The sequence below is a fragment of the Rattus rattus genome, chromosome 18, assembly GCF_011064425.1.
Source record: "Rattus rattus isolate New Zealand chromosome 18, Rrattus_CSIRO_v1, whole genome shotgun sequence".
Taxonomy (NCBI): Eukaryota; Metazoa; Chordata; class Mammalia; order Rodentia; family Muridae; genus Rattus; species Rattus rattus.
The window spans coordinates 118,330-144,304 of NC_046171.1; the positions used below are offsets into that span (position 1 = coordinate 118,330).

At 48.9% G+C, this 25,975-nt stretch overlaps 1 protein-coding gene across 9 annotated transcripts in view; it reads right to left on the reverse strand.

Annotated features, from left to right (window-relative positions):
• Positions 1 to 25,975, reverse strand: part of Pcbp3 (poly(rC) binding protein 3) — a 199,232-nt gene that overhangs the window by 26,811 nt on the left and 146,446 nt on the right. For all 9 annotated transcript variants that reach the window (XM_032888395.1, XM_032888393.1, XM_032888394.1 and 6 more), the window contains 4 exons: positions 12,463 to 12,617; positions 11,262 to 11,285; positions 10,399 to 10,431; positions 9,546 to 9,662 (listed from right to left, as the gene is read on the reverse strand). In XM_032888395.1, coding sequence (XP_032744286.1) covers positions 9,546 to 9,662; positions 10,399 to 10,431; positions 11,262 to 11,285; positions 12,463 to 12,617 — 329 coding nt within the window. The remainder of the gene's footprint in view (positions 1 to 9,545; positions 9,663 to 10,398; positions 10,432 to 11,261; positions 11,286 to 12,462; positions 12,618 to 25,975) is intronic.

The following is a 25,975-nucleotide window of genomic DNA, read 5'->3' on the forward strand; positions in this document are numbered from 1 at the left end:
TTGTGTGGCTTAGGAACACTGTGGGGACATGTGTGGGGGACATGTGTGGGGACATGTGTGGGGACACGTGTGGGGACATGTGTGGGGACCACTGTGGGGACACGTGTGGGGACCACTGTGGGGACACGTGTGGGGACACGTGTGGGACACGTGTGGGGACACGTGTGGGACACGTGTGGGGACACGTGTGGGGACATGTGTGGCATCTTTGCCTCGTACCTGCCTCACTGCACACTGGGGAGAACTCAAGGAGTCCTCTCCCACAGAGGGCAGGGATCAAAGTGGACCCAGCAATCACAGAACCTTCAGAGCCAGGCCAGACTTAGAAGGGACAGGGGACATGGGCCAGACGGCCATGTGCACCAACTATGCACACGGATCTGCAAGGCTGGGTGGTTGGAGAGTCATAGTGGATTCAGGGCAGGGTATAGGTTAAGGAGATACAGGGTCATGTCTGGCCTCAGCATGAAAATCTATTAGGTATGAGGACAGACTGACAGATGTGTGAGGCAGACTTGCGTGGGCTCAGTGGGGAGCAGGGAGAAGAGCACTCTCAAGGGGCTTTGATAGCTGCTCAGATGAGAATCCAAGCCCCGTTTCCACGAAAACACAGAGGAGGTAGCCCAATTTGGGAGAAAGAAGCTGATAGCAATAGACACCCCCACCCTAGAAAGCTACACCCGAGCCTGTGGAGTGCCAGGTTAAATGGCCAGAACTTGACTGCATGCCTTTCCCATGTCTAGCTCCATTTGTAATTCCCAACTATCCAGAAACAAATGAATCCCTACTTTTCCTGGGGGATCACCAGGGAGCCTTGCTTCTAGTGAAGCACTGCTCCTGCCCAGACGCTTCTTCCGTTGCCCCAGGGAAAATGGCTGACGTGCTGATCCATTTGAGCAGCCTGCTCACAGCTCTCCCATTTCCCCTTGCCCTGGACCCTATCCAGCGAGAGGACCCAGAGGCCTCTGTGCCTGCTGCCCACTCTGCATCTGACCCCAGCACTCGGTATTGAGCTCTCCTTCTCTTCACCCCAGCCTGGTTGCCACCTAGGTGGACTTGGGGAAAGACCTTTCATCCCTACAGTGGCTTTCATGTGACTGCCATATGCTATGTTGCCACTGATTGGAGACGAGTAGCTAGTATTTTGAAAACATTAAAGACAGATTACAAGAGACAGAACAGACATTTTCAGGCCACTTGTCACCTTTTTAGCAAAGCAAAGGTGGGAGAAATGAGAAGGCAAGCTTGGCTCAGGCCCTGGGAACCTTCCCCATGATGGTTTCCGGTCTCCTTGACGGAGGGTGTTTCAGAGACTGTGTGTGTTTTTGGAGGTAATGAAGCATCTCTTTGCAGAAAGCCATAGCCCTTAAAGCTGCTAACAATGGCTTGGTTTTATTTGGGGGCACGTCAACTTTTATACCAAATGTGGGGAACATGCTTTCCAGGAGCCTGTGTCCATTACTAACACTGCCTTATTACCACAGTGTTCTGGGGAGCAGGAGGATGGGTAGCAATTAAAATTACTAATGTTTTCAGGACTTGGGGTGTAGTTCAGTGAAGCACGTACTTAGAACTCAGAGAGGCTTTCAGTTTAATCCCTGGCATAAAACATAACGTTCTTGGGATACCTTGAGATCCTTTGGGCAAAGGCAAACTAATACTATGACCACGCTCCCCACTACCTGCAGATACTTTTCCCCCCGCTGCGATGGGTCTGTTTGATGCTATGCTCTGTCCTGCTACAGGCAGCTGCCCTGTTTACCACCATAGGCTGAGGCTGCTTCCCAGGCACTGTTCCATCACCTTCCACCAGGAGGCGCTGTCTCCTTAGAAAAAGTGGTTCAGGAGTCTCAAGGACAGGACACCAACAACATTAACACAAAACACAGTGGAGAAACTCCGGGGAACTGATGCTTAAACCTTGGCTTCATGTCTCACAGCACAAACATCAGTCTAGTATTCCATATAGCAGAAAAGTCGTTCCACTAATCTCGGAGATCCTCTAGAATCAACAGCTGAGAGCTAATTTCAGACAACCGTAGGGAGCGAGTATGAAGGATGGATGGTTTCTTCCTGAGATATCATTCTAACCTCCTCATCTAATTTGTTGTTGTTATAGCTTCCATCTGGACCGTCCTCCACAGGTACGTGTGTTAAAGGCTTGGCTTCCAGATTGTGTTGCTTTTGGGAGATGGGATGGTTAATTTTGTCTGTCAACTTGACAGGATCTAGAATTACCTAGGAGACCAGTCTCTGGGCACGTCTGTGAGGAGATGTCTAGATGACTTAACTGAGGTGAGAAGACATACTCTAAATGCGAGCATCACCACAGCACAGTCTGAATGCGAGCATCACCACAGCACAGACTGAATGCGAGCATCACCACAGCACAGACTGAATGCGAGCATCACCACAGCACAGCATGAATGTGAGCATCACCACAGCACAGACTGAATGCGAGCATCACCACAGCACAGACTGAATGTGAGCATCACCACAGCACAGACTGAATGTGAGCATCACCACAGCACAGACTGAATGTGAGCATCACCACAGCACAGTCTATATGCGAGCATCACCACAGCACAGACTGAATGCGAGCATCACCACAGCACAGACTGAATGCGAGCATCATCACCACAGCACAGTCTATATGTGAGCATCACCACAGCACAGCCTGAATGTGAGCATCATCACCACAGCACAGTCTATATGCGAGCATCACCACAGCACAGCCTACATGTGAGCATCATCACCACAGCAGTCTATATGTGAGCATCACCACAGCACAGCACGAATGTGAGCATCACCACAGCACAGTCTATATGCAGGCATCACCACAGCACAGTCTGTTTTTTTTTTTTCTTTTCTTTTTTTTCGGAGCTGGGGACCGAACCCAGGGCCTTGCGCTTCCTAGGTAAGCGCTCTACCGCTGAGCTAAATCCCCAGCCCCTCACAGCACAGTCTGAATGTGAGCATCACCACCACAGCACAGCCTGAATGTGAGCATCACCACAGCACAGTCTGAATGTGAGCATCACCACAGCACAGCCTAAATGTGAGCATCACCACAGCACAGTCTATATGCGAGCATCACCACAGCACAGTCTGAATGTGAGCATCACCACAGCACAGTCTATATGCGAGCATCACCACAGCACAGTCTATATGCGAGCATCACCACAGCACAGTCTATATGTGAGCATCACCACAGCACAGCCTACATGTGAGCATCATCACCACAGCACAGCCTGAATGTGAGCATCATCACCACAGCACAGTCTATATGCGAACATCACTACAGCAGTCTGACTGTGAGCATCACCACAGCACAGTCTATATCTGAGCATCACCACAGCACAGTCTGAATGTGAGCATCATCACCACAGCACAGTCTGACTGTGAGCATCACCACAGCACAGCCTGAATGTGAGCATCATCACCACAGCACAGCCTAGGGCCTCAGCCCGAATGAAAAGGAGAATGAATGCAGTAGCAGCACTCATCTCTTCCTTGACTACAGATGGAGAGCAACCAGGTGCCTCGTGCTCCTGCTGCCACGCCTCCCCCGCCATGATGGATGGTACTCCTCACCTATAAGTCAAGATAAACCCTTCTCCTCCTCCCTTTAGTTGCTCTTCCTTGGGTATTTTACCACAGCAGCAAGAAAAGTAACTAATAGGGGAGGCGATGGGAGCTGTAAGAGGTGGGGCTGGGTGGGAGCCCTTGATATCATGGTGGGGGTGTCCTTGAAGGGGGTGTGGGAGCTCAGCCTCACCCTTCCTTTTGTTTGCATCTTGGTTATGGGGTGAATGGTTTGGCTATATCTCATGTTCCTGTCATGGTATGATGAAACCCCAACAACCTGAGTCCTAAAACCTACGAAGCCATGACTATACTTGTGACATGAACCCCATAAAACTCTGAGTTAAAATAAGCCTTTTCTTTAGAAGCTGATGTATCTTAGCGAGTTATTAATGGAAAAATGATCAGTGACCATTGGTTTTTGGGGAGTGGGATATTGCTAGACCGTTAAGAGGGCAATGAGGCTTTAGAACTGTTTTATGAGCGGCGTTTGGAGAGCCAATCCAGAAACGGCATGGAATGAGTCAGGCGGAGCTTGGACATGATTCTGGTGAAGCATCCGTGTGGACTGGGGTGGGGTGGGGGTGGGGCACTGATGAGGCTGTGGTAGAAATGAGGACTCCACTGGGTGGAGACTAAAGGGCATGAACTTTAAAGACAACACAGCGAACACGTGCGCACGCACACATGCACACACACGTGTGTGCACGAGAGAGGAGGGGTGGGGGGAGAAGCAGGCTAAGCTCAACTCAGCTGTAGAGTGCTTTCCAGGACTGCTCAGGGCCCTGCTTCAGTTTCCTGGTCCAGAAGGAACATGTTCAAAGGTGCAGCAGAGGGTGACACAGTGGCCACAGAGATTTAAGCGCCACTGAATTGAAGCCACATTCTTCGTACCCGGGCAACAGCAAGCATGTCAGGACTACATGTTAAGAGTTAGCATGGCCGCTGTCACTATAGGCTCAGAGATGTGTACGCGCAATGTTATCTCAGCCATTTCCAGAGCAGAGGCTTTAAGAAGACAGCCTTGCCCATCCAGGATGGCCTAAGTCTAAACCAGGAGGGGACTTAGGTGCCATGAAGTTGTGTCCACATGAGAAAGAAGAGATGAGCCCATAGCCTGGGATGCCAGACAGCCTTTAAAGCGCTTTCTAAGCCTTTTTAAAAATTACTGATAGTATTAATCAGTTCTCCAACTTTACTGTAAGCATTCTTTTTAGTGCCTGTCACTAGCAGTATGACGGTTTGGTTCCCTAATTAGAAGCTACTGAACGTTCTCTTGCTATCTAAGCTGCCTTGGGTAAAAAGGGCTATTAGCCAAACAGTGGCTTCCCTTATACATGCGCCAGCCATCTGAACGCACATGGATACCTTGAGACATGTACTGCAAGAGGTTCCTGAGGGAGCAGCCCTGGCTGGAGCTGTCTGAGTAGCTGTCCCAGACCTTTTGTGGTCACAAGCCCCGAGAAACTATAACCTGGTCAGAAGGGGTGCAATTCTATTATCACTAGTGGCCAGGCAAGAATGAGCCCCAAATATAAACCTTAGAGACCGTGATTGGCCCAAACACTCCTTCTCCGGTTCTTAAGCAGATGGCTCGGGCTTACTCAAGGATTCAGTGGCAAGTCTCCTGGGTTGCCTCCCTTGGTGTTGGCACATCGGGTCCGCAGTAAAGACCAGTTTTACTAGTGCAGGTTAACATAAAGACAGCAGCAGACTGCAGAGCATGGTGGCTGTGCGAGCCTGGTGAGGGCGAGCCTGGTGAGGGGCACAGTTTGACCCTGGAACAAACGCTGGCCTCTGTTTTGGCTTTGTGACTGGGAAAGCATTGCCTTTGATCCTGTGGCCACCACAGGAGCCCAGTGTCACTAATGCCATGTCTACCACTGGTAACTGAAGATCCAGTGAGTGACAGGCAAACCTGACCCAGTGTAGTGCCACCCACAGACAAGCTGAACCCTCACCAACCCCACACACAGACACAGTTCTCTTTAATGCTCAGCTCCCACACTGACCAGTTAGGGACAAGTGCCTGGCTCCTGAGCTCTAGGTGCTGATTTCTCAGAGCCAAGGGCCTGCAATTACTTCCCAGCAGTTGGAGCAATAGCCATTTGCAGAGGCCTGGGACTTACCCGCTGGCAGCACCCACTGGGTTGAGTCTGCCCAGTGACACCACCCCAAGTCTTGGCAGTAGCCACTGACAACTGAAGAAGCAGTTGAAGTTTGAGAATGACCAGGAAAAGAAGAAAAGAGGAATAAATAAGAAGACAGAGACAGTGATAGTGACAGAGATGGTGACAGAGATGGGGTGAGGGGAAAGCAAGCACTGGAAGAGGCAAGAGAAGAGAATCTGTCAGGTCTTCAGGGCCTTGGGATCTCAGACCGACACGGCTGCTGATAGTAAAGGTCGTGATACCTAAGCCTCACATCAGGACGGTAACACTCATTAAGTGTCCCAGTGCCTGTGCTCTATAGGAGGATGCTAATACTAAAGCCTGGCTGCTGACGAGTGGTGACAAACACCGAGCTGCTAGAGGCCAGCATCTGAAGCTTCTGTCCACCTATGATCTCGTTCCAGGTGAAGCAAAAGAGCCCCAGTACACTGAATGGCAACACAGGGGGCTATGCACAGCTCACGCTGGTGTTTGTGGGCAGGAAGCATGCAAGAACTCCAGGGTCATGGGGTTTCCAACAAACTTTTGAAGGAAGGAATGGGAGCCCAGGCAGTCTGTAGCAGAGCTATGGTCTGCCTTGGTTACTTTACTGTTGCCACAGCGAAGCACTATGACCACAAGCAACTTGGGGAGGAAAGGGTTTATTCCAGCTTGCAACTCTCAGGTCACACCCCATCGCTGAGGGAAGTCAGGGTAGGAAGTTAAGGTAGGAACCAGGAGGCAGAGCTGATGCAGAGGCCATGGAGGGGTGCTGCTTACATGGCTTGCTCAGTCTGTTTTCTTACAGAACACAGACCGCCAGCCCAGGGATGGCCCTAGCCTCAATGGGATGGGCCCTCCCACATCAATCAAATCAACAGAATATCCCCACAAACTTGCATATGGGTCAATTTGATAGAGGCATTTTCTTAGTTGAGGTTCCCATTTCCCAAATGACTTTAAGTTTGACAAAAACAGACAAGCAAAAACATACACCACCACCAACCAGGACACAAGTCCTTACAGTCTTTTATTACTCATGTCCTGCCACAGTAGACTCTGGACACCAGACATATAACTACAGGACTCAATGCCTGTCCTGCTGGGTTGTTTGCTTTGGCTCAGTTCCATCCTATATCCGCTACCCCCACTTCCTTCCAGAGTGGTTGAAATGGGAATGTCTACGCTATGCCATTGTATCTTGAGTATGTAACTTGTTTTGTGATTTTTGTAAGCGTTCACAGAACTTTGCCTCTATCCTCTCTGAGACTCAGGCTTCTGACAGATGTTACAATGGTTACCACTTTGGGGGCTTTGGGAGTTTGGACTAAATGCATCTTATATTGTAGGATGAATCTAAGCCTTTAGGGCTAAAGGTAAAAAGTCATTGGCCGTACCTTCCCTATGTCCATATGGTAAAGGCCTAGTCCTCGGCTGACACTACTGGGAGGTAGTGGACACCTCAGATGGGCCTTGTGGGGATTTTAGTTCCTCTGAGGTGGGTATGCTATTAAAGGGCACTGGCCAATCCTGGCCATGAGGTGGATGATTCTTCTGTGCCCTGTGCTCCCACCAGAAGCCTCAAAAAGCAGCAGTCCTGCCCTCCCCGAGGTGAAATGAAGCACTTGGATTTGCTCAGGTCTATGACACTGACTAGAAGCTGAGCGATGCATCTCTCACTCCTCCCCTCATTTACACAGTCCTGGCTTGTCATCCACTCAGAACGCACCTTCCTCCCTCATCTCTCCTTAATTTATTAAAACAGGGACAGAAGATATTTACTCTAATTCCATGCTTAGATAACCCGAAACAGTAGTCATAACCCTCCATCTCCCAGAGTCCCACTGGTTCCTAGAGCTTAGGTCAACACTGGTCAATCTGGTTCCATCCACTGAGACATAGAGAAGTCCAGCAGTGGTGGTTCAATCAGTGACATAGATACTTGGCTCTACACGGTCCCCAAATGCCTTGGCTAGCTTATCTTCCTTCTAGGAAGGCAATCACTACAGTTGTCAACCCAGTAACTGTAAATTTCACAACTTTCCCACAGCAGCAGCAGGGACTGCAAGTCCAAATCGTGCCTCACGTGACGACAGAGCCTCGTCCAGACCCTTTGCTGAGCAACAACTCCTTTCTGGCTTCCAGAAGCCTCTGCCAGACATCACTGCCTCCAGGCCAGGGCAAACCTGGTCCCATTTGACTCAGATGTATTCTCAGGCAGTGCAGAAAAGACTCGAGACTATTCTGGATGTGGACCCTTAACTCTTCAAAGCCTCATGGAAGATGTTTCGAAACAAGGCTGGTCTAACCTCCTGGAAGTCACTAGCCCACTGCTTAGAGAACCACTGTGGCAGAGCATTCTTTGATGGCCTTTACCAGAGAAAAGACTGCTTGAGCCCTAACTGCTTCTGGTTGCATCTGAACACTAGATCTGTGCCGCTGTGACTACTTCCTGCTATGTTGGGATCCGAAGAGCAAGTACGCACCATCTCAAGGAGAGACCTACCAGGTCCCTAATGGTGAACTTCACAGTCCCTAGATGGTTCTCTTGGCCTGGATTGGGCTTTAGAGCCCTTGGATTCAAAGCACCTTTCCGGGACTGTGAACAGCTTCCTCTTCTGTCACAGTGTCCATGTGCTTTCTATGAGTCCCCAACATGTCCTATGCAATCGTGCACTCAGTACATGACAGTCATGACACAGAAACAGAAAGGTCAAGGTGGCCTTGCAACACCAAGGCAGCTGAGCCCTGCGGAATGAGTATCTGCTCTTACGCCTTTCCTCATTGGCTAGCCTTTTGCATGGCCCCATGAGGATTGAGCACGCAGAGTCGTGTTGGCCGAGCCATGGGTGCCTCTGTAGCAGTCTCTGTGGCTTCGACCCAGGGCAGTCAAAGCTTGGGTATCCATAGTTTCTCTAAGGCTTGCTCCCAATCCTAAGTCAGGGACCACCAGAGAAAGCAAAGTCTTGCTCTCCAGACTCTTGTAGGAAACTGGCTGCGAGGAAGTCAGTCATCCCCAGTTCTCACACCCACAGCCACCCATAGGGCAAGCCTAAAACTTCCCTCTGTCCATTATGTGATGCTCTCCTCCCTCAGTAATAAGAGACCACGGCTGATCCCCTGCTGTATAGTGAGCTCCACATATACAGCCTTCCCATTCTCATTTAGCGGGGTCTTGGCTTATACCCACAAACCCAACCTCGTGATTGGACAACTTAACCACCCTTATTGATAACAGAAAAAATATGCCAGCTTGGTCATCACCATGTATGAATAAACGTTCAGCGGAAATAGGAAAACCATGAAGAGTAGCTCACCGAGCACACAGAACTATCACACATGTATGTGGATATATTACACGCACAAAAATGCACTTCTGCTTCCAGCTAAGACACTCTCTGGGGTGGAGGGGGAGCATGGTACGGCTGTGCTGCAGTGCGTGTAGCTGAGGTCAGAGTTGTGCTAGCTGGGCCCTGAAGGTGTGAAGACAAGAGACACAACAGCAGCTATGTTGGGAGGTAGGAGGCCTGTGCTCTGAGGCTACCCACGGTGCCTGGGAAACATAAGAGGTGGGCTTCCCACTGTGCCCATGGGAGACCTTTAGGAAGCAGGAAGGGCACTGGCCCTCACGAGCTGGACAGAGGTAGGATGAACACCTGAGGTACTGAAGGTGATGAGAACTCTAAGGCAGCCTTGTCACAAAGCAAGCCAGTGCCTCAACCAGGTAAGACGAAGGGATGAACAGGCTTGGGGGGCAGCTCGGGGGGCAGCTGGGACTGGGCCTCAGGCAGATGCTAACTTGTGCCTTACCTCCTCAAACTTGTATGCGATCATAGCAAAGGCCTTGAAGATGGCGTCCGTTGGGCCTGTGATGGTGACGATTCTCTCTGGGCAGTTTCCCTCTGAGATGTTGATCCTGGCGCCACTCTAAGGTGAGAGGAGAAGAGAGGTAGCTGGCAGAAGACGAAAGCTGTCCTGTGCGGGTCTGGCTTCTCCAGGCTTGCAGACAACCGTGAGCACAGACACTAGGGCGGAGGCATGCTTGAATAAAATAAAATCTCATTCTAAACAATAAAATCCTTGCCAGGAATCCCCATGAAATTGGAAATTCTAAGGTATTGTTCTTGGCTTTTAAGACAGGGTCTCATGTAACCAAGCTGGCCTTAAACTCCCTGTAGTGAAGAACAGCCCTGGGCTTCCGTTCTTTGGTCTCTGTCTCTGTCCCCTTGGTGCTGGGTACAGGCATGTGCCATCGTGCCCTACCAGAGTAGGGTTTTTTTTGTTTTTGTTTTGTTGTTGTTGTTGTTGTTGTTGTTGCTACAAGTTTTCTCTGTGTAGCCCTGGCTGTCCCGGAACTCACTCTGGAGACCAGGCTGGCCTCAAATTCAGAGACCTGCCTGCCTCTGCCTCCTGAGTGCTGGGATTCCCCACCACCACCTGGCTGGAATTTTAGTTAGTATGAGTCCCAGTGGCCCCTAGGAGAGCTTACGCCCTCTATAAGCTGTGCTGTATGTGTAGCATGTCAGAGAGGACTGCCCCTCCTTGCTTCTCATCTCTGATACAAGGGCAGGCCCATGAGAGCCACGAGCAGTGCCACCCCACCCCCAGGGCCTGGCCAAGCTGACCTGGAGATGGGGTAGCATTTAGGGCAGAGCACACTCACCTCTTCACGCATCTTCTTTACTGTTTCTCCTTTCTGGAATGGAGACACACAAGGAAGTCTGTCACTGCCAGGTGCATAGACGGTCCCTGCACTTAACACAGCTGGCTGCTAGCACAGTGAAGGGGATCAGGTGCTCCCTGTCCTTGCCTGTCCCTGTCTCTCTACTCACTGGGCCACACAATCCAGGGCCATCGCAGATGAAGAAACTGAGGCATGGCAAGGGCGGTACAGTCACCCAGGGGTGGAGCTGGCCATGTGGGTGAGCTTTATCAGACTCAGGCCCGTTGCTATGACAGCGCTACAGATACAGTAGCAGGCATGATGCCTGGCAGGAGTTAGGGTGTTTGAACCAGGGATGCTCATGAGTGGTCGCCCCTGAGAAGCCCTTTCCAAAGAAAGGTTAAGGAGGAGTTGGGACACTGAGCAGTTAGAAGCTCCCCTACTGAGCATGCCAGGAGGGCAGCCTCTCCTCTCTCACACAGTGGGCTTTTGATCCCCTGCACTCCCCTACCCCTGGAAGCATTTTTTGCTTTCACTGCAGAAAGAGGAGTAGAAGGGCACAAATGCTTCCTAGGTCTGAAACCTAGAGGTACAGGACACCACAGTGGTAAGAGGAAGCCGTAAAGTGACCAGCTGGAGCTCTGCCAGGGCCGAGGAAGAATGTTCGTGGCTCACCCAGAGCCAACAAAAAGAGGCATGAACAGGGCTACCAGGGCAGAGTTCCCTGGGATTCTGACTTCCTCTAGGATAGTGCCTGTCAGGGCCTGTGTAACGACTGGGGCCAGTCAGCACCAGGGGCTACTGCTGTCTTGGTCTGTCAGCTCACAGAGAACCGAGAAAGGCGCAGTTCCCTCAATAATTACCTTCCCGATGATGCTTCCAACTTCCTGTAGGGAAAAAAAAAATCACAGAAGATGATGTCACAAGGTACTCTGGGGCTGATGCTTTCAAGAAACAGTGGGTGTATTGAAACGGTGTATCTAGCATGAGGGGGAATTAAAGCTTGTACAGCGTTAGGGAATGGAACCAGGGCCTTGTGTACGCCAGAGCACTGAATCATAACCTGCCCCAAGGGAGAGCTGAAACTTTAGTCTAGAAGAAGGGTCTGTGTTGGGCTGTCCAGCTCCTCTATGCCAGGGTGACCAGAGATGGAGCTGAGCTCGATCAACCAACTGCTTGGGAGCAAGGCACAGAGAGTCAGACGCTTTCTAGATAAACAAGGAGAGAGGGAGAGTCACCCGAGACTGTGCCCCTGCCTACACAGCACTGTCACCTTGATTTATGAGGTAGGACATTTGGAGAAGCCCCTGGCATGGCCATCACCATTCTGCATTTGGACGTCAATGCCTGTAGGGTACATGATCACCTGCATTGGTGGCCCCAGCCTGTCCCAGCCCACAGGACAGCCCCAGGAAGCTCCCACCACGTTCTGTTGATTGGGGCAGGGCCACCTGACTTACTGCCATGGGAAATAACCTCTTTCAAAGTCTGGCCTGCTTTTCTCACTGTGAGCAAAGCTAAGCAAGCCCTGGGAAAGCCAGAGCTGCTGCTGTTCCATGTGGAGGGCAAGGCATGGGCTCAGGAAACAGGAGGAGGGAATGGTCCTGTGTAGCCCTCCCGTCATAGGAACTGGGGGCTGGTCAGTAGAGAATCCCATGTGGGGACGGGCTACGAGAAGGAAGAGAAGGACACTTTCTACCACAGAAAAGGAGTGCCTGGGTGCGAGGGGACATGCTTTCCAGGAAGCTGGATATTCTAGAACTCTTGTTCTAGTGGCTAGCCCTGGCAGGAAGATTGCACAAATGCTGAGATCTGTCAGTGTAGGAGAGAGGGCAGGGTACCAGGTGGGGAGGTGTGACTCCTGCTATCAGGACAGCACCCACCTGTAGCAGACAGCATGGGGGTATTAAAGGACAGGGTCAACCAGCCTTGAGCAGCTCTAAGGAAAGTGTCACTTGGACTGTACATGTAACAGCTTTGTGGGTTTGAGATTGGGTAGCATAAGGAGAAGGACGGAGCAGATCCCTGGTGCCCCGCTTTCTGCCCCACCTCACCCCACATCACCTTTCCATGCATCAGTAGGCGGATGGTCAGGGTTACGTTCAGGCCACCTTCCGAGACCTTAGATTCCATCTTCCCTCCAAAATGTAGCTCAGGGTGGTGGCTTAAGGTGCTGAGGGTACTGTGAGGAAGGATGGATGGGGCCCAGATGGCGTCACCTGGAACAAGAAGAAGGCACAATTGTGACCATGGGTACTCTTCTTTGGACCTAGAACCATATTCTGACCTCCTGGGACTCAGCTTCCAGGTGAGTGGGTATGCTGGTCACCACCATAGAAGAGGTGCAGAGTTGGGTCCTAACCATGTGACTCTAGGCAGAGCATTTAAGCCCTTTAGACTCAGTTTCCTTCGTTGTAGTAAATCTCCAACCCCAATAAGCCCGTGCGAAACAAACAAACAAAAAACCCACACAATTTAGTTCATCATAAAGGATGCCTCTCCTAGAAGCCAAACATCTCAAGAAGCTCTAGGGGAAGCCAGTACTGGGCTACCCAGCCTGGTGAGCCTCCTTTTTTTCTAGTGTCTCTTCTGTCCCAGCAGAGAGCAGACTCTAGGTTAGCATGACCTGCCCCCTTGAGGGCCCGTCTTTGCCGTCAGCTATCTAGAAAGGCCCCTACACCCACGTCCTTTTATGCCCAGTTGGCAGCCTTCCCTAACGTGACTTCAGTCTCTGACTGCAGTTCTCCCACTAAAGCCAAGATGTTCTTCCTGCACCGTGCTCTATTCTGTCCACAACCGCCATGGTTAGTTTTATGGGGCTAAATTAGGACGTCAGTTTATTATCTGCAGGCGGACATTACAGCTAGAGGAGAGAGCTTGTGGAAGTCGACATGAAGACTTTGTACCAACGTAGGTGGCCCAGAATCAGGGCTTCCTGGCGAGCAGCTCTCCTTACGGAGCTCTCCACAGGCTCTGGGCTGTACCTTAGGAGGGAGCAAGCAAGCAAGAGCATGGCTCACGTCCATCAGGAATATCAGCAATGCCAGTCAGGCTCGCACACATACACTAGGGTGGTTTAGACGACAGCAGTGGAGGCTGGGGCACTGGATAGAGGTGGGGAGTTGGAGTGGCTTCAGTAGGGTTTCTCAAAGCAAGAGACACAGAGGTCCATTCTCAGGAGATACGCTGGCGCTGGCAAGCATGAGAAGACCAGACAGATCAAGAATGGAGGAGCTCAGCTCTCTGGAAGTTGATATCGTGTGGCTACTCACTGCTTTGTACGAAACTCAGAGGCAGATGGGAAATTCTGCTGAGCGTGGCATTTGCATAGGCCCCAAGGACTGCTGGACCCCAGCTTGAGCTCATCAAGAACGATCTCAGCAGGAAACAAGCTTGACTCAGGAGACTCAAGCGACAGCAAAGAACACGCATCTATGCAGACGCCCTGGATAAACCGAGCCAAGTCCTCTTTACAGGAAGCTGTTTCTGCTCTGGTTGATTTGCAAGGGGCCATAAACTGGATCACACTGTGGCTGGTCTGGGGCATCTCCTACCCATCATGGGGACAGGAAGGCCCTGTGGCTGTCTGTTACATAAATGTTTCCAGCCCAGGAAGGAGAAAGTAGGTCAGCGCCTGCCCCCGGTGCTTTCGGCTCCAGGCTGTCAGGAGTGATCAGTCACTTGGGCCAGTGCCTTTCTGCATCAGAGGACAAGACAGACACAGACACAGACATACCCACAGAGGCACACACAGAGGGGGTGGCACAAACGCTCTCTGTAGATTGGGAGTGAGGGGGCTGTCCTGTAGAACAGGTGAGATTGAGTCTCTCAGACTTGGAGATGGAAAAGCATCAATCTAGAGCTGCTGACGGGGACAGGTGAGTCAGAGGTCTGCTCTCAGTCGAAGTATCTGTGGGAGACAGAAAATGCTACACCCCGAAGCAGCATCTCCAAGTCCAGCCAAACTCTCCTCAAAGCAGGGCTAAGCTTTGGGCACCTCCTGCCCTCACCAGACTCCAATCCCAGGGGCAGTGAGTCCTGGCTCATGGTACCAGTGCAGGCTGTGGAGAACGGTAAGGGACCACGTTGCCTTGCACAGCCAGAGAGGGACAGAGTTCTGACTCAGCAGTACGGACCTCCACCCTTTTGCTTCCCACTAGCTGAAAAAGTCTTCAACAAGGTCCAGGGCTTCAGCCCTTAATGTCTAAAGGTTTTGCTTTCAACAGAGAATTACCTGTCATGCCAAGGCCTACAGAGATTTCAAAGTGGATGAAGGGCAAGGGTTACACGCCATTCCCAAGCTGACAGAGACATTAATATTAGCTGACATCTGTATGGCAGCCATCTTAAAACTGCTCCCATGAACAACTGGGAGTATTCTTTGTGTGGTGGTGTTGTGTGACACGTGTGCATGCACTGTGCATACAGACTCAGAAGAGGACACTGGCTGTTCTTCCTATCACTCTCGACCTCGTTTCCTCGAGGCAGGGTCTCGGGAACTCGTGTCCTTTAGCTAGTCGGGTGGCCAGCAAGCGGTGGAGATCCACCTCTCTCCACTCCCACAGGGCTAGCTTTACAGGGAGCATGGGGCTATATCCAGCTTCTGCTGGTGCTGGCCTCTAATCTCAGATCTTCATGTGTGTGCTGCAAGTGCTCTTCCCCGGAGAGCCATCTCTTTAGCCCAGGGATCTGTTCTGCCCAACGAGAAGACATTGGCTCAGCAGAGAAACACAACCCTTGCCAAATTAATAAAAGCTATAAAGACCGGGCATGGCAGACAGAAACATCAATGCTGGAACAGGGGTCTAGACCAGGGGACAGCAGAGACGGGCAGGTCATGGCCTACCCAATGGGGACTGGAGCCAGGCAGGGCTGAGATGGAGATGCTGGGAAGGAAAAGGCTGCCAGATAAGAAGTGCGGGGTCCAGGAAAGTAGGCTTTGGGGGAGTTGAGAAAACTCCAGGATGAAGGGAAACCAAGAAACCTCTGGAGCTGTGCTCCACTCCACCAGCACATGGAGGGGTGGGAACGGGGAGTTTCCTCACAAGAAGTAGGAGGGGCTAACCAACACTGAAGGGAATATATGTCAGAAGAGGGGGAGATGGACAGGATACACACACACACACACACACACACACACACACACACACACACACACACACAAACACTCTCCCTATGGACTCACCACACAGAACTGCCACACTAGTTTGTATAATTAATATGTGCTGATAGTCATAATTTTAAAACGAGAACTTTTAAGTGAGAGTAAATAACCATAGGCCTCTGTCCTCTTGCTTCTAAAATTATTTCTAATGGCTAAAGTAAAACTGACTGAACTGTCTGGTATGAATAATATCTCCTGGGGCAGGGAAAAGGAAGGCAAATTTTCTACCTTCCTTTCAAACTGATAAAAAGATGTTCTAAATTATTAACAAGTCAAAATGGAATTTTTAAAAAAGCTTAACTCCTAGGAAGGCAGAAGGAAATCCTAAAAGTGACATAAATGAGAAAATAATCGGAAAACTAAAAATGAAATGACAGGCTTGATCCTTAACAGCTCAATAATAAAATGCAAATGGTATAATTTTAAAAGAGACAGAAGACTAAAGCATCCGCCCCTATGCTGGTGACAAGGAGACTGACCAGAGGAGAGCGATGGTTGCCTCTGAGAGTAGGTGTTGGGAATACTGAATATTCATAGGGTGAGGAGTAAAACTGGATTCTTACCTTATACCTGTGTTTGTATACATATATATATATATATATATATACACACACACACACACACATATACACTTATTCACACACATACATATATGGTTATATATGTATATGTGCATTATGTTATATGTGCATGTTAATATATACATGTGTTATATGTATGCTATATACACACATCATATATGTATGTGTATATACATATATAACATGTTATATATACATATACACATATACACATAGACATACATAAATACATATATACATGCACAAATATACATATACACATATACACACATATGTATGTTATATATATAACACATAACATGTTATATATATACATACATACACACATACATAGCAAAAACAATGGGTGAAAGAGCTGAAACTAGAAAACCTCTAGGAAAAACTCTGTAGCATTGGTTTCGACAATGATTTTTTTTTTAAAAAAATAATTCCCCAAAGCATAGGAAACAAAAGTAAAAACAGAAAACAGGATTCAATCAAAGAGAAAAGCTTCTGCCCAGCACGGGAAACAATTCACAGACGGAAGGGAGTATCCATAAGGCAACCTCCGACACAGGCTGATAGCTAAAATAGACAGGACGTCTTATAAGGAGACGGGCAAGGATAGCAGGAACGTCAGTAGACATTTCTCAACAGAAGGAAAATGAGAGGCAGGGACCTGCAAAAGCAAACCACAGTGAGATACCACCCCGAGCTGCATCCTGAGTGAGGTCATCAAGAGACTCAATGCTGTTAACAAGGAAGAAAGGGGCACTCTGTATGCAACTGGCAGAACTGTAATTAGTGCTACCATGATGAAGAACAATACGGAAATTCTTGGAAATCCCACTCTTGGACCCAGATCTAAAGGAGATGAATTAATATGTCAAAGGCATATGCACTGTAGAACTATTCCCAACACAAGACATGGAATTGATCTAAGTGTCCAACAATTCATGCTTAACAAGAAAAGGATTGTACATCTACACAATAGAATGCTAATCTGCCATAAAAAGTCATGTCATCCAGTCCGACCTGGACGGCCCTGCATGGCACTGTGTAAAGCGAAATCAACTGCACATAGTCGCTTCAATGTGAGATCAAAGTTGAACTCAGAGAAGCAGAGAATAGAAGAGTGGAGAAGGGGACTGGGAAATTCTGGCTAAAGGAAGTAAAATTTCAGTTAGAGAGGAGAAATGCCGTGCCAATCATGTATCTTATGCCATGGCCACCAGAGTTCACAATTTTACACTCTTGAAAAATCACTGGCTTATAGTGAACGAGCTCGCCACAAAAATAATGAGTCTGTGAGGCAATGGCTACATTAATTTGCTTGACTGCGTCATTTGATACACACAGAACATGGACAACAGGACTTGGCAACATATGAAAACAGTTATGCATAGTACCCAGCCTTCCAGTAATGACAGGATCTGGAAATCAACCAGCAAACCCCACCAGATTAACAGAAGAAAGACACTCAAGGCTGCACCCAGGTAAGACAAGAAGCCTTTAGTGCATTTCTGAGCCCATGGAAGGTGTTTTATGAAAGTGTCATACGCAGATATAGGAAACATCCTCACGGACAACTACCAAAGGCCAAACTTCATCCTTTTGTGACCAGGTCCAGACACTCCTGAGTCCCCACTACTCTTGCCTTGAAACACAAGGTGGGACACCTGTAAAGCTTGGTACCCTTGGTGCCCGAGGAAAGGCCACACCACCCTCTTCCTGGACCCCTCTTATATCTTCCCACCTCCATGCAACTCAGCCTAGAGCTGACCAGCGGTCCACAGGTCTTACTTACCACTGCCCCCCCTCTATGGCCCAGCTTGCTGGCTCCTTTGGGGACGACTGGGTTCTCTATGTATGTCTCAGGGATGGCTGCAGAGGGGTACTCTCAGCACCCCCATTTTACCCACGCCTGTCACCATCACCAGAGCCTACAGTGTTAGCCCTACTGCCTGCCCTTCCCCACTGTGTAGGCAGAGAGGTCATGTTCTCTGTGTTGGTCTGGTCTGTGTTGTGGTAACACAATCCCGAACTGGTACTCTATAAAGCAAAAGAGGCTTACCTGGCTCCTGATGCAGATGGCTTGGAAGTGCATTGAAAAAGTTGGCATACTGGTGAGGGCCTCTGGCTGCCTCAAAATATGGCAGAAGGGGGAAACGGCCTCATGCAAAGTCAGCTAGGAACATGGGGTGGCCCCCCTTCACAACTTAACTCTGGAGAACAGATATCAGTCCCTGCTAGTGGTGGTACCCCATAACCCAACCGCCTACTACAGACCCCATCACTTCAACATAGCGCCACTGACAAGTTTCCAACAACATCCAGGCCTTTGAGAGAATCACCGAAGCCACACTCAGCCCCAACAGTCACCTTCATTCACCACCAAATCCTACTCCTGGCCCAAAGGAACTCAGAGCACATTTAAGAAACAGGGGATACATGAATACCATGAATTCGCAATTTAATTTCTGTAGCTTCCTACAACACTTTGAAATCAGAACTTAATGATTTCAGCTCTTGAGACTCATATGCAACCAAGATTATATATGGCTCCCCAAGCCCACATTCTTGCATTTAACCAACTGCTATTTGAAACCTCTCATTCTAGAAAGTTCCCCAAGGGTTCCCCCAAGGAACATGCCTAGCGGCTCACTGTGTCCACATCCTGTGGGGCTTTGCTGCTCAGAGAGTCTCAGGCTCTCTAGTCCACGGCTGGAGCATCCCTGCATCTTAGTTTTGCCCATCTTCAACACATACAGATATTTTTTTTGTCATTCTCCCCAAGTGTTATGGCAGGAAAACTATGTAACATTCGCACTGTACCATGTACTGTGAGTCACCCAAGGAAAAATAGATGAAGGATATGATACAGTATATGTGATGCTGCACCATTTTATAGAAGGAACTGGACACTGGTTTTGGTACCCATGAGGTAGTGATCCGATTATCACAGATAGGGCTCCATGGTTCCCTAGGCGTTTACCCGTTCATTGCTTCATCTGCTCTCTGAGGATTCGCTGGGGTCAGGGTCCAGTGAGGAAGCAGAGACTTGAAGAGTTGTGGTTCTGTGGGAGACGGTCTCAGCCACAGCAGGACAAAGCACGTGGAATCGGAACCCTGATGTCCCAGCCACGCTTCCACCAGAGGCCCAGGCAAGTCTTGGCAGAACATCCGGGAACCTGCCCCATGCCTCCAAGCGACCGATCTCTCAACTCAAGCCACCATTTTCAGAAAGAGGGGAAGACATGCTGAGGAAGGGAGGAGGTCTTCCCAAGATTAGGAAACAGGACCAGAGAACTGTCATGAACTAACCCGAAAATAAAACCCTATGGGAATCTGTCAGGCTCTCGAACACAGAGACGGCTTTCTCTCTTTTTTAAGCCGCTCCAAAGGGAACACCTTGGTTTTGTCCCTGACTTCATTGGCTTCTTGCTCTAGTTTACCATTTCCTTCCTTCTGCATGGTTGCTCTGGGTTTAAATTTCCACAGTTGGAGACTCAGGACTGTCTGACCTTTCTTCTTTTCCAATGAAGCATTTCTTACTCTTTCTAGAGGCTAGGTTTACTGATCTATACTCTGAAAAGAACTTTAATACATTATTTTTTTATTGTCCAAACTATCAACTTCCTTTGATACGTCTTCAACCATTACGTTACACAGAGGTGCATGCTTTGATTTTTCAAGTATCTGGAAGCTGACATACATTTTAATTCCATTCTGGCTAGAAAGCAAATTTCATATGATTCCGTTTATTAGGAGGCCTTAAAGTATTAGCATATTACACAGACTACAGGCTACTAAGTGAATGACCCACCCGACAGCAAGCTATCCACATCCTTTGTATTGTCCATAGCCTCAGACTCTGGTCCACTTCTCCCGTCTGTTTTTGCCTTTATGTTTGTTTCAAAAAGGTGAGTTCTGGCTCCTGGTCCTGAAGTCTCTGGTCAATCTGTCATGAGGTCATCCTTGGCAGGCATCTGCCAATCATTTCTCCCTCCACAGGTTGAGATCGTTCGCTTTTGGTTTTTTAATGTTGCCTATGGACCCTCCAAACACCATCATATGACAGTAAATGTTGTATAAATCTTAGGGAGAAGTGGCCAGGCCCATCCTGTGTGCTATATTCCCAATTGTCAGTGCAGTGACATTCTGCTGTGCCGACATGTGCTGTCAAGTGTCCAGCACACACAGCACAACAGAATATCACGGGAGAGGGAGGGGGAGGGCCACTCCCCGTGGTTATTTTTGTCAAAGGTTTTGCTGTGCTGCGTGTCATCAGATCCATGCATACAGAGCCTCATTCTGGGAGGTGCACACAACATTAAGTAAGAAATCACTTTCTTAAGTCCATTCTCTGGGAGAGCCCAATACCTCAGTACAAAGCCAGAGTCGGATCTTGTCGGCCACTGAATGTGCCTCCCGGGCCAGGATGAGCCGATAGAGACAGAGAGGACAGAGAGGAGTGACTTGAAGTCCTCATACCCTGGGCCTGGTACTTTCTCTCGCCTTCCTATGTTTAGACCTATCAGACATCACTGCCTTGGACAACCTATGTAGATTTTTTTTTAAAAAGGAAAGGAAAACAAACAGTAGCGTCTCTCCACTGTGTCCTAGCGGGGCTCCCTCACGGCTGCTCAGATCCAAGAGCTTTAATGAGTGCCTTTGGGCAGAGCTGCCTCCGTCCACGCTGGCACCCAGTGGCCACGTTCTAGTTTCATTGCCATCACAGTTCTTCAGAAGCTGCTCTACACATTCTTCCCAGAAGGCACAGGGGGTCAGGAAGGAAAAAGTAGCTTGTGCTACATTTTGACTAGAGCCCAAACCTTCCTTTAATTTGTATACTAAAAGGGCAAAAATCGGTTTATAACCAGAATACTATAGCAAAATTCTGAAAAACCACATTGCCTCATAATTCTTTCAAATAGCATTCAAGCCAGCAAATGCTAGTGAAGGAGATGCAGGTGTAGCAGGAAGTGCTGGGTGACTGTACAGCTGGGTGACTGTACAGCTGGGTGACTGTACAGCTGGGTGACTGTACAGCTGGGTGACTGTACAGCTGGGCGGCTGTACAGCTGGGTGGCTGTACAGCTGGGTGGCTGTACAGCTGGGTGGCTATACTGATGGTTGACTGTACTGATGGTTGACTGTACAGCTGGGTGATTGTACAGCTGGGCGACTGTACTGCTGGGCAACTGTACTGCTGGGCACCTATTCTGCTGGGTGACTGTACTGATGGTTGGTTGTACTGCTGGGCGGCTGTACATCTGGGTGACTTTACAGATGGGTGACTGTTCAGTGACAGCAGCCATGTGCACTTGGTGCCTGTGTGTGTATATATCTCCTGTCCTCGTGTAGACACACCTCCCATCCTTGCTCAACGGCTCGCCTCTGCTTTACATGGAACAAGGAGGTGCTAGGACGACAGGCAGCAGGCAGATTCCAGGCCAGGCTCTTCACCATCAGTTGGCCGATTATGCACGATTTTCATACAGCTCAAAAATGAACCTGCGCTTCAGACTGGAAGAACGAGACCTAAACACTGTAAACGTCCCAATGGCAAGATTTTTCTTAGAAGGGAAGCAGACTTCGGGGGAAATGCAGAAACAGATAACAGGCATCCTGGATCTTGTACCAGCAATCACGTCCATGGTGGGTGCAACTTCCCCGAGTCCCTCATTATAAGAGCTCTCACCAAGACGGTGATGCGGAGCACCTCCAGCCTCACATCTGTGGCCATGCAACCATGGCGAGTGCCGGTCAAGGCCAGTGGCTCTAACCTGTTCTCATTATCTGTGCTCTCTCCAGGATGCACCCAGGGCCTCAGCTGTCTAGGAGGATGCGGGATGGGGAAAAGCAAACAGATTTGATTTATTCTGTTTAACAGCTCACTGCCCACATCACGCGGCATGAGGCCATGGCAGCAGACGCCGACAAAGCTGATTAGCTGCTTCATTCTCCTTGAGAGACTCATGATGTATGTAGGTCCTTGAGGCCATCCAGGCTGAGGGAGATTTCTGCAGTTTAATGCTCTTGCCAGTCACGGTTAGCATTAGAAAGATGCTGGGGACTTACACAACCTTGATCTCAGAGAACATCCTCCGTAGCCTGTTCGGTTGTCACTCAGGTGTCAGGACAAAAGGTGACAGGGCTAGGAGCAGTGAACTCCTTCTGTCTTGCTCCGGGGACATTCATGGGCCTGGTCTGGAGCCTGAATGGGCCAGGTTTTACAGAGTGCTGCTGACAGTTCTAAGACCTACTGTAATTAAAAAAAAAAAAAAGTGCCCGAAATGCACCCCACATCAGCACACGCATCTCTCTCAAATGCCCTTGTAAACCACCAACCAAAGAGTACACATGGAGTACCCAGCTCCAGCTGCATGTGTAGCAGAGGAGGGCCGTGTCGGACATCAATAGGAGGAGAGGCCCTTGATCCTGGGAAGGCTGGATGCCCCAGTGTAGGGGAATGCCAGGGCGGGGAGGTGAAAAGGAGTAGGTGGGTGGGTGGGGAAGCACCCTCATAGAAGCAGGGGGAGGAGGGATGGACTAGGGGTTTTCTGGAGGGGAAACTGGGAAGGGGGATAATATTTGAAATGAAGATAAAGAAAATATCCAATAAAAAATTAAAAAACCCACAAACAACAAAAGAAAAAAGAAAAAGAAAACTTGTCTTTAAGGTGGAGACAAGCTAAGTGTAGGAGCCCAGTTGAATCCTCGGACATCACAGACACAGAGCTGTATCTCCCACTCAAGGCGTGGCAAAGCCTTGTCCACCACTTGTGTCCTGCCCCCTATGTAGCCGCTTCTCTGAATGCTCTTCGTCTCTCACAGACCCTCTGGTTATAGCAGGAGCCCAATGACATCAGGGCCTCCCATAGGCCCACAACTAAGAGATTCTGGAACATTCCATATCACTCATCTCTCTGCTGTTCTCACCGGGGACCAGGCATGAAGGGTAGGTGGATACAGCCCTAATTAAAAGTGGGGCGCAGTTGGGTGGAGAAATCAAAATCAGACTTGGGGCTAGGGCAGCTTAAACCAATCATGGTTTAAAGTCAACACTGGACCACTGTCATGTCATGCAAATCTATGACCTATATGCTTCCTATAGGCCAAAGCTCTAGAAGAAAAAGGTCAAAGTCCACACTCTACAGAAAGTAGAAAGAATTTTTTACAACTCCAGGATCCCTGAGAAATGAAGGAGAGGATGGGGTGAAACATCCCTTAGCCAGGATTGGTCCTGGAAGATCATCCAGGACAAGCATCTTGAATGGCAAAGGACCAGTTTAACCATTGCTAGATGATGTCTGTGAAAAGTGAAGTGGCCGAAGCCCGTGGGGACTACCCACCAGCAAAAACCTTATGTCTTCTAATCTGATCTGCAGGTTCCTGTGAGGCTCAGTACTTCAACCTGGAACATACAATGGCCTAAGGACATAGCTGATGATTTCAGAGAGCACTGAAATGGACCAGGGTCTGCAGAGCAAGAAGACAAGCCAATCAGAGCCCGGGACCAGCTAAGGTTAGCCGTAGTTCTCCACATGGGATCCTGAGACACCTCTAAACCAGGTTGGAAGTTCTAGTTAAGGGACTAAATGTCTTCCTTTGGAAAGAAAAGAACTGTTGGTAACTTATGTGTGTAATGGCTACTTTGAAGTGCAGCCTTTTCCTGACCTGCGGTCCAAGAATTCCTCTGAGTGCAATTTCTAGCTTTCTAATGACTTGTTTGAGGACCACACGCCCAGATATAGGACGGGTGAGGAGCCCTCCAGGATACTTACGAATGCTCCTTTCCATTATGGAAATAGCAGGAAACTGCAAGAGAGGATAGGTGAGCACAGGCAGGCCCAAATGACCTTCAGACGACAGTCATAAGGGATTTTATCAGTGACTTAGATAACATAGGTTTATACAACCTGGGGTTAAAATTTAAATTTTAAAAAAGATACCATTTGGAAGAATTTAAAAAATGTTCAGAGTTGGGGAATAACCCTAGAAAAATGATGTGCGTAATTTCTACGTAAAAAAAACAGACCCAAGAGGATCCAAGAAACTCATAATTAGAGCTGAGGACATTAATCTTCCAAACCCATCTATAGAGTGGATTCTATAGCAAATTCATTTCACATTTTAAAAATTCATGGGGTCAAGAGGAGTAACAAGAAAACAGCATGAACCCCGTGACTCTAGACCTGACCGGCAGCTCACTGTCTGGGACAACAGTATGATGCTACCATCTGGAACAGATGCTGGGAAAGAGAAGCTGGCAAGACTTCCTTTTTAGGATTCCACACACAAAGGCCACAGCTGTACGTCCATATGAGGTGTGAGGAGAGATGAGGAGAGGGAGGGTGTAAGAGATAGAAACCGGTGCTCAACATCTGGCAAGCAGGGGATGGACTCTCAGGGCTAAACATCTGGCAAGGAGGGGATGGATCTCAGGATGTTGCGCTCAGCCAACTGAACAGGTAAGTAGGAAGATGAGGCCTGAGCCTTATAGGGTCTACTCTCGGACCAACGCCAGTGGTTCCAACAGAAAACATCAACTAGAAGCCTTGGGTAGCACAAGATATTTGTACAAGACTCCTTAGACAAATGGTTCACAACCTGTAGGGTCACAACTCTTTTGATCATGGTTGAATGATCCATTCCCAGGGGTCATGTATGACCATCAGAAAACACAGATATTTACATTACAATTCATAACAGTGGCAAAATTACAGTTATAAAATAACAACAAAATACTTTTATGGCTGGGGCTCTCTGTGACACGAGGAACTGTATTAAAGGGTTATGGTATTAGGGATGTTGAGGACCACTGCCTTAGACCTAAAAAGACTGAGACGAGGGACCACATTGGAATGAAGATTCTCTGTCCGCAGACACTGTTAGCAGGGAGGAAAGCAGCCCATAGGCAGCCGTTTGCAGCATGTGCCTTCCTTCACAACCAAGGCTACCAAAGCGAGGAACATCTCCATGCTGTGCATGAAAAGGGACAAGAGCCTTAAACACGCACATCATGAAGAGGCTGTCGGTGTGACTAGTGTAGTTGGCCCTCTGTGTCTGTGGCTTCCAGATTCAACCAACCAACAGATAAAACATATTTTTTAAAAAGACTGTATGTATGCAGAATAGTGGACAAAACTTATTTTCTTAATAGTATTTCTTCAATAACCCCGTATGACAGCCGTGTACAGAGCATTTATATTGCTTTAGGTGTTCAAAGTTACCTAGATACCATTTAAAGCGCATAGAAAGATGTGTGAAAGTTCCCATCAAAAACTATGCCATCTGACTTAAGCATCTGAGGGACTCTGGGACATGTGTGAGGAGTTGTGGGGTAGATCTGGGACCAACACCCCAGGGGATGTTGAGGGATGGCTGTTTCTCAAAAGTCGGTCAGCCTCAACATTTAAGAGGAAGCACAGTGTGAAGTGACCATGTATGTCAGCATGTGACAACCAGGATGATTATACTAAAAGAAAATCTTATCAGACGAACTAGGAAATGGCTTAGCAGGTTTAAGGCCATGCTGCCCTCATCTCCTGGGGACCCACATGACACAAAGAGAGAACAGGGACTCCACATGTGTGCTACAGCATATGAGCACCGGCATACAGGTCATCCATAAATAAATCAATAAACTAAAGTCGTAGCAGGAAGACCTGGAGAGCAGCGGTGCAGCTAGGATGCTCGTTCCTTCCTCACTGCGCTCCAGGGTGTGTTCCCTTGGGAAAGACACTGGAGAAACAATGGAACCGTGTGTGTCAACCAAGAGCCAATCCCAGATTCTACCGAGCCCAGTGGTTCTCAGATTCTCCCTAATGTGTGACCCTTTAATACA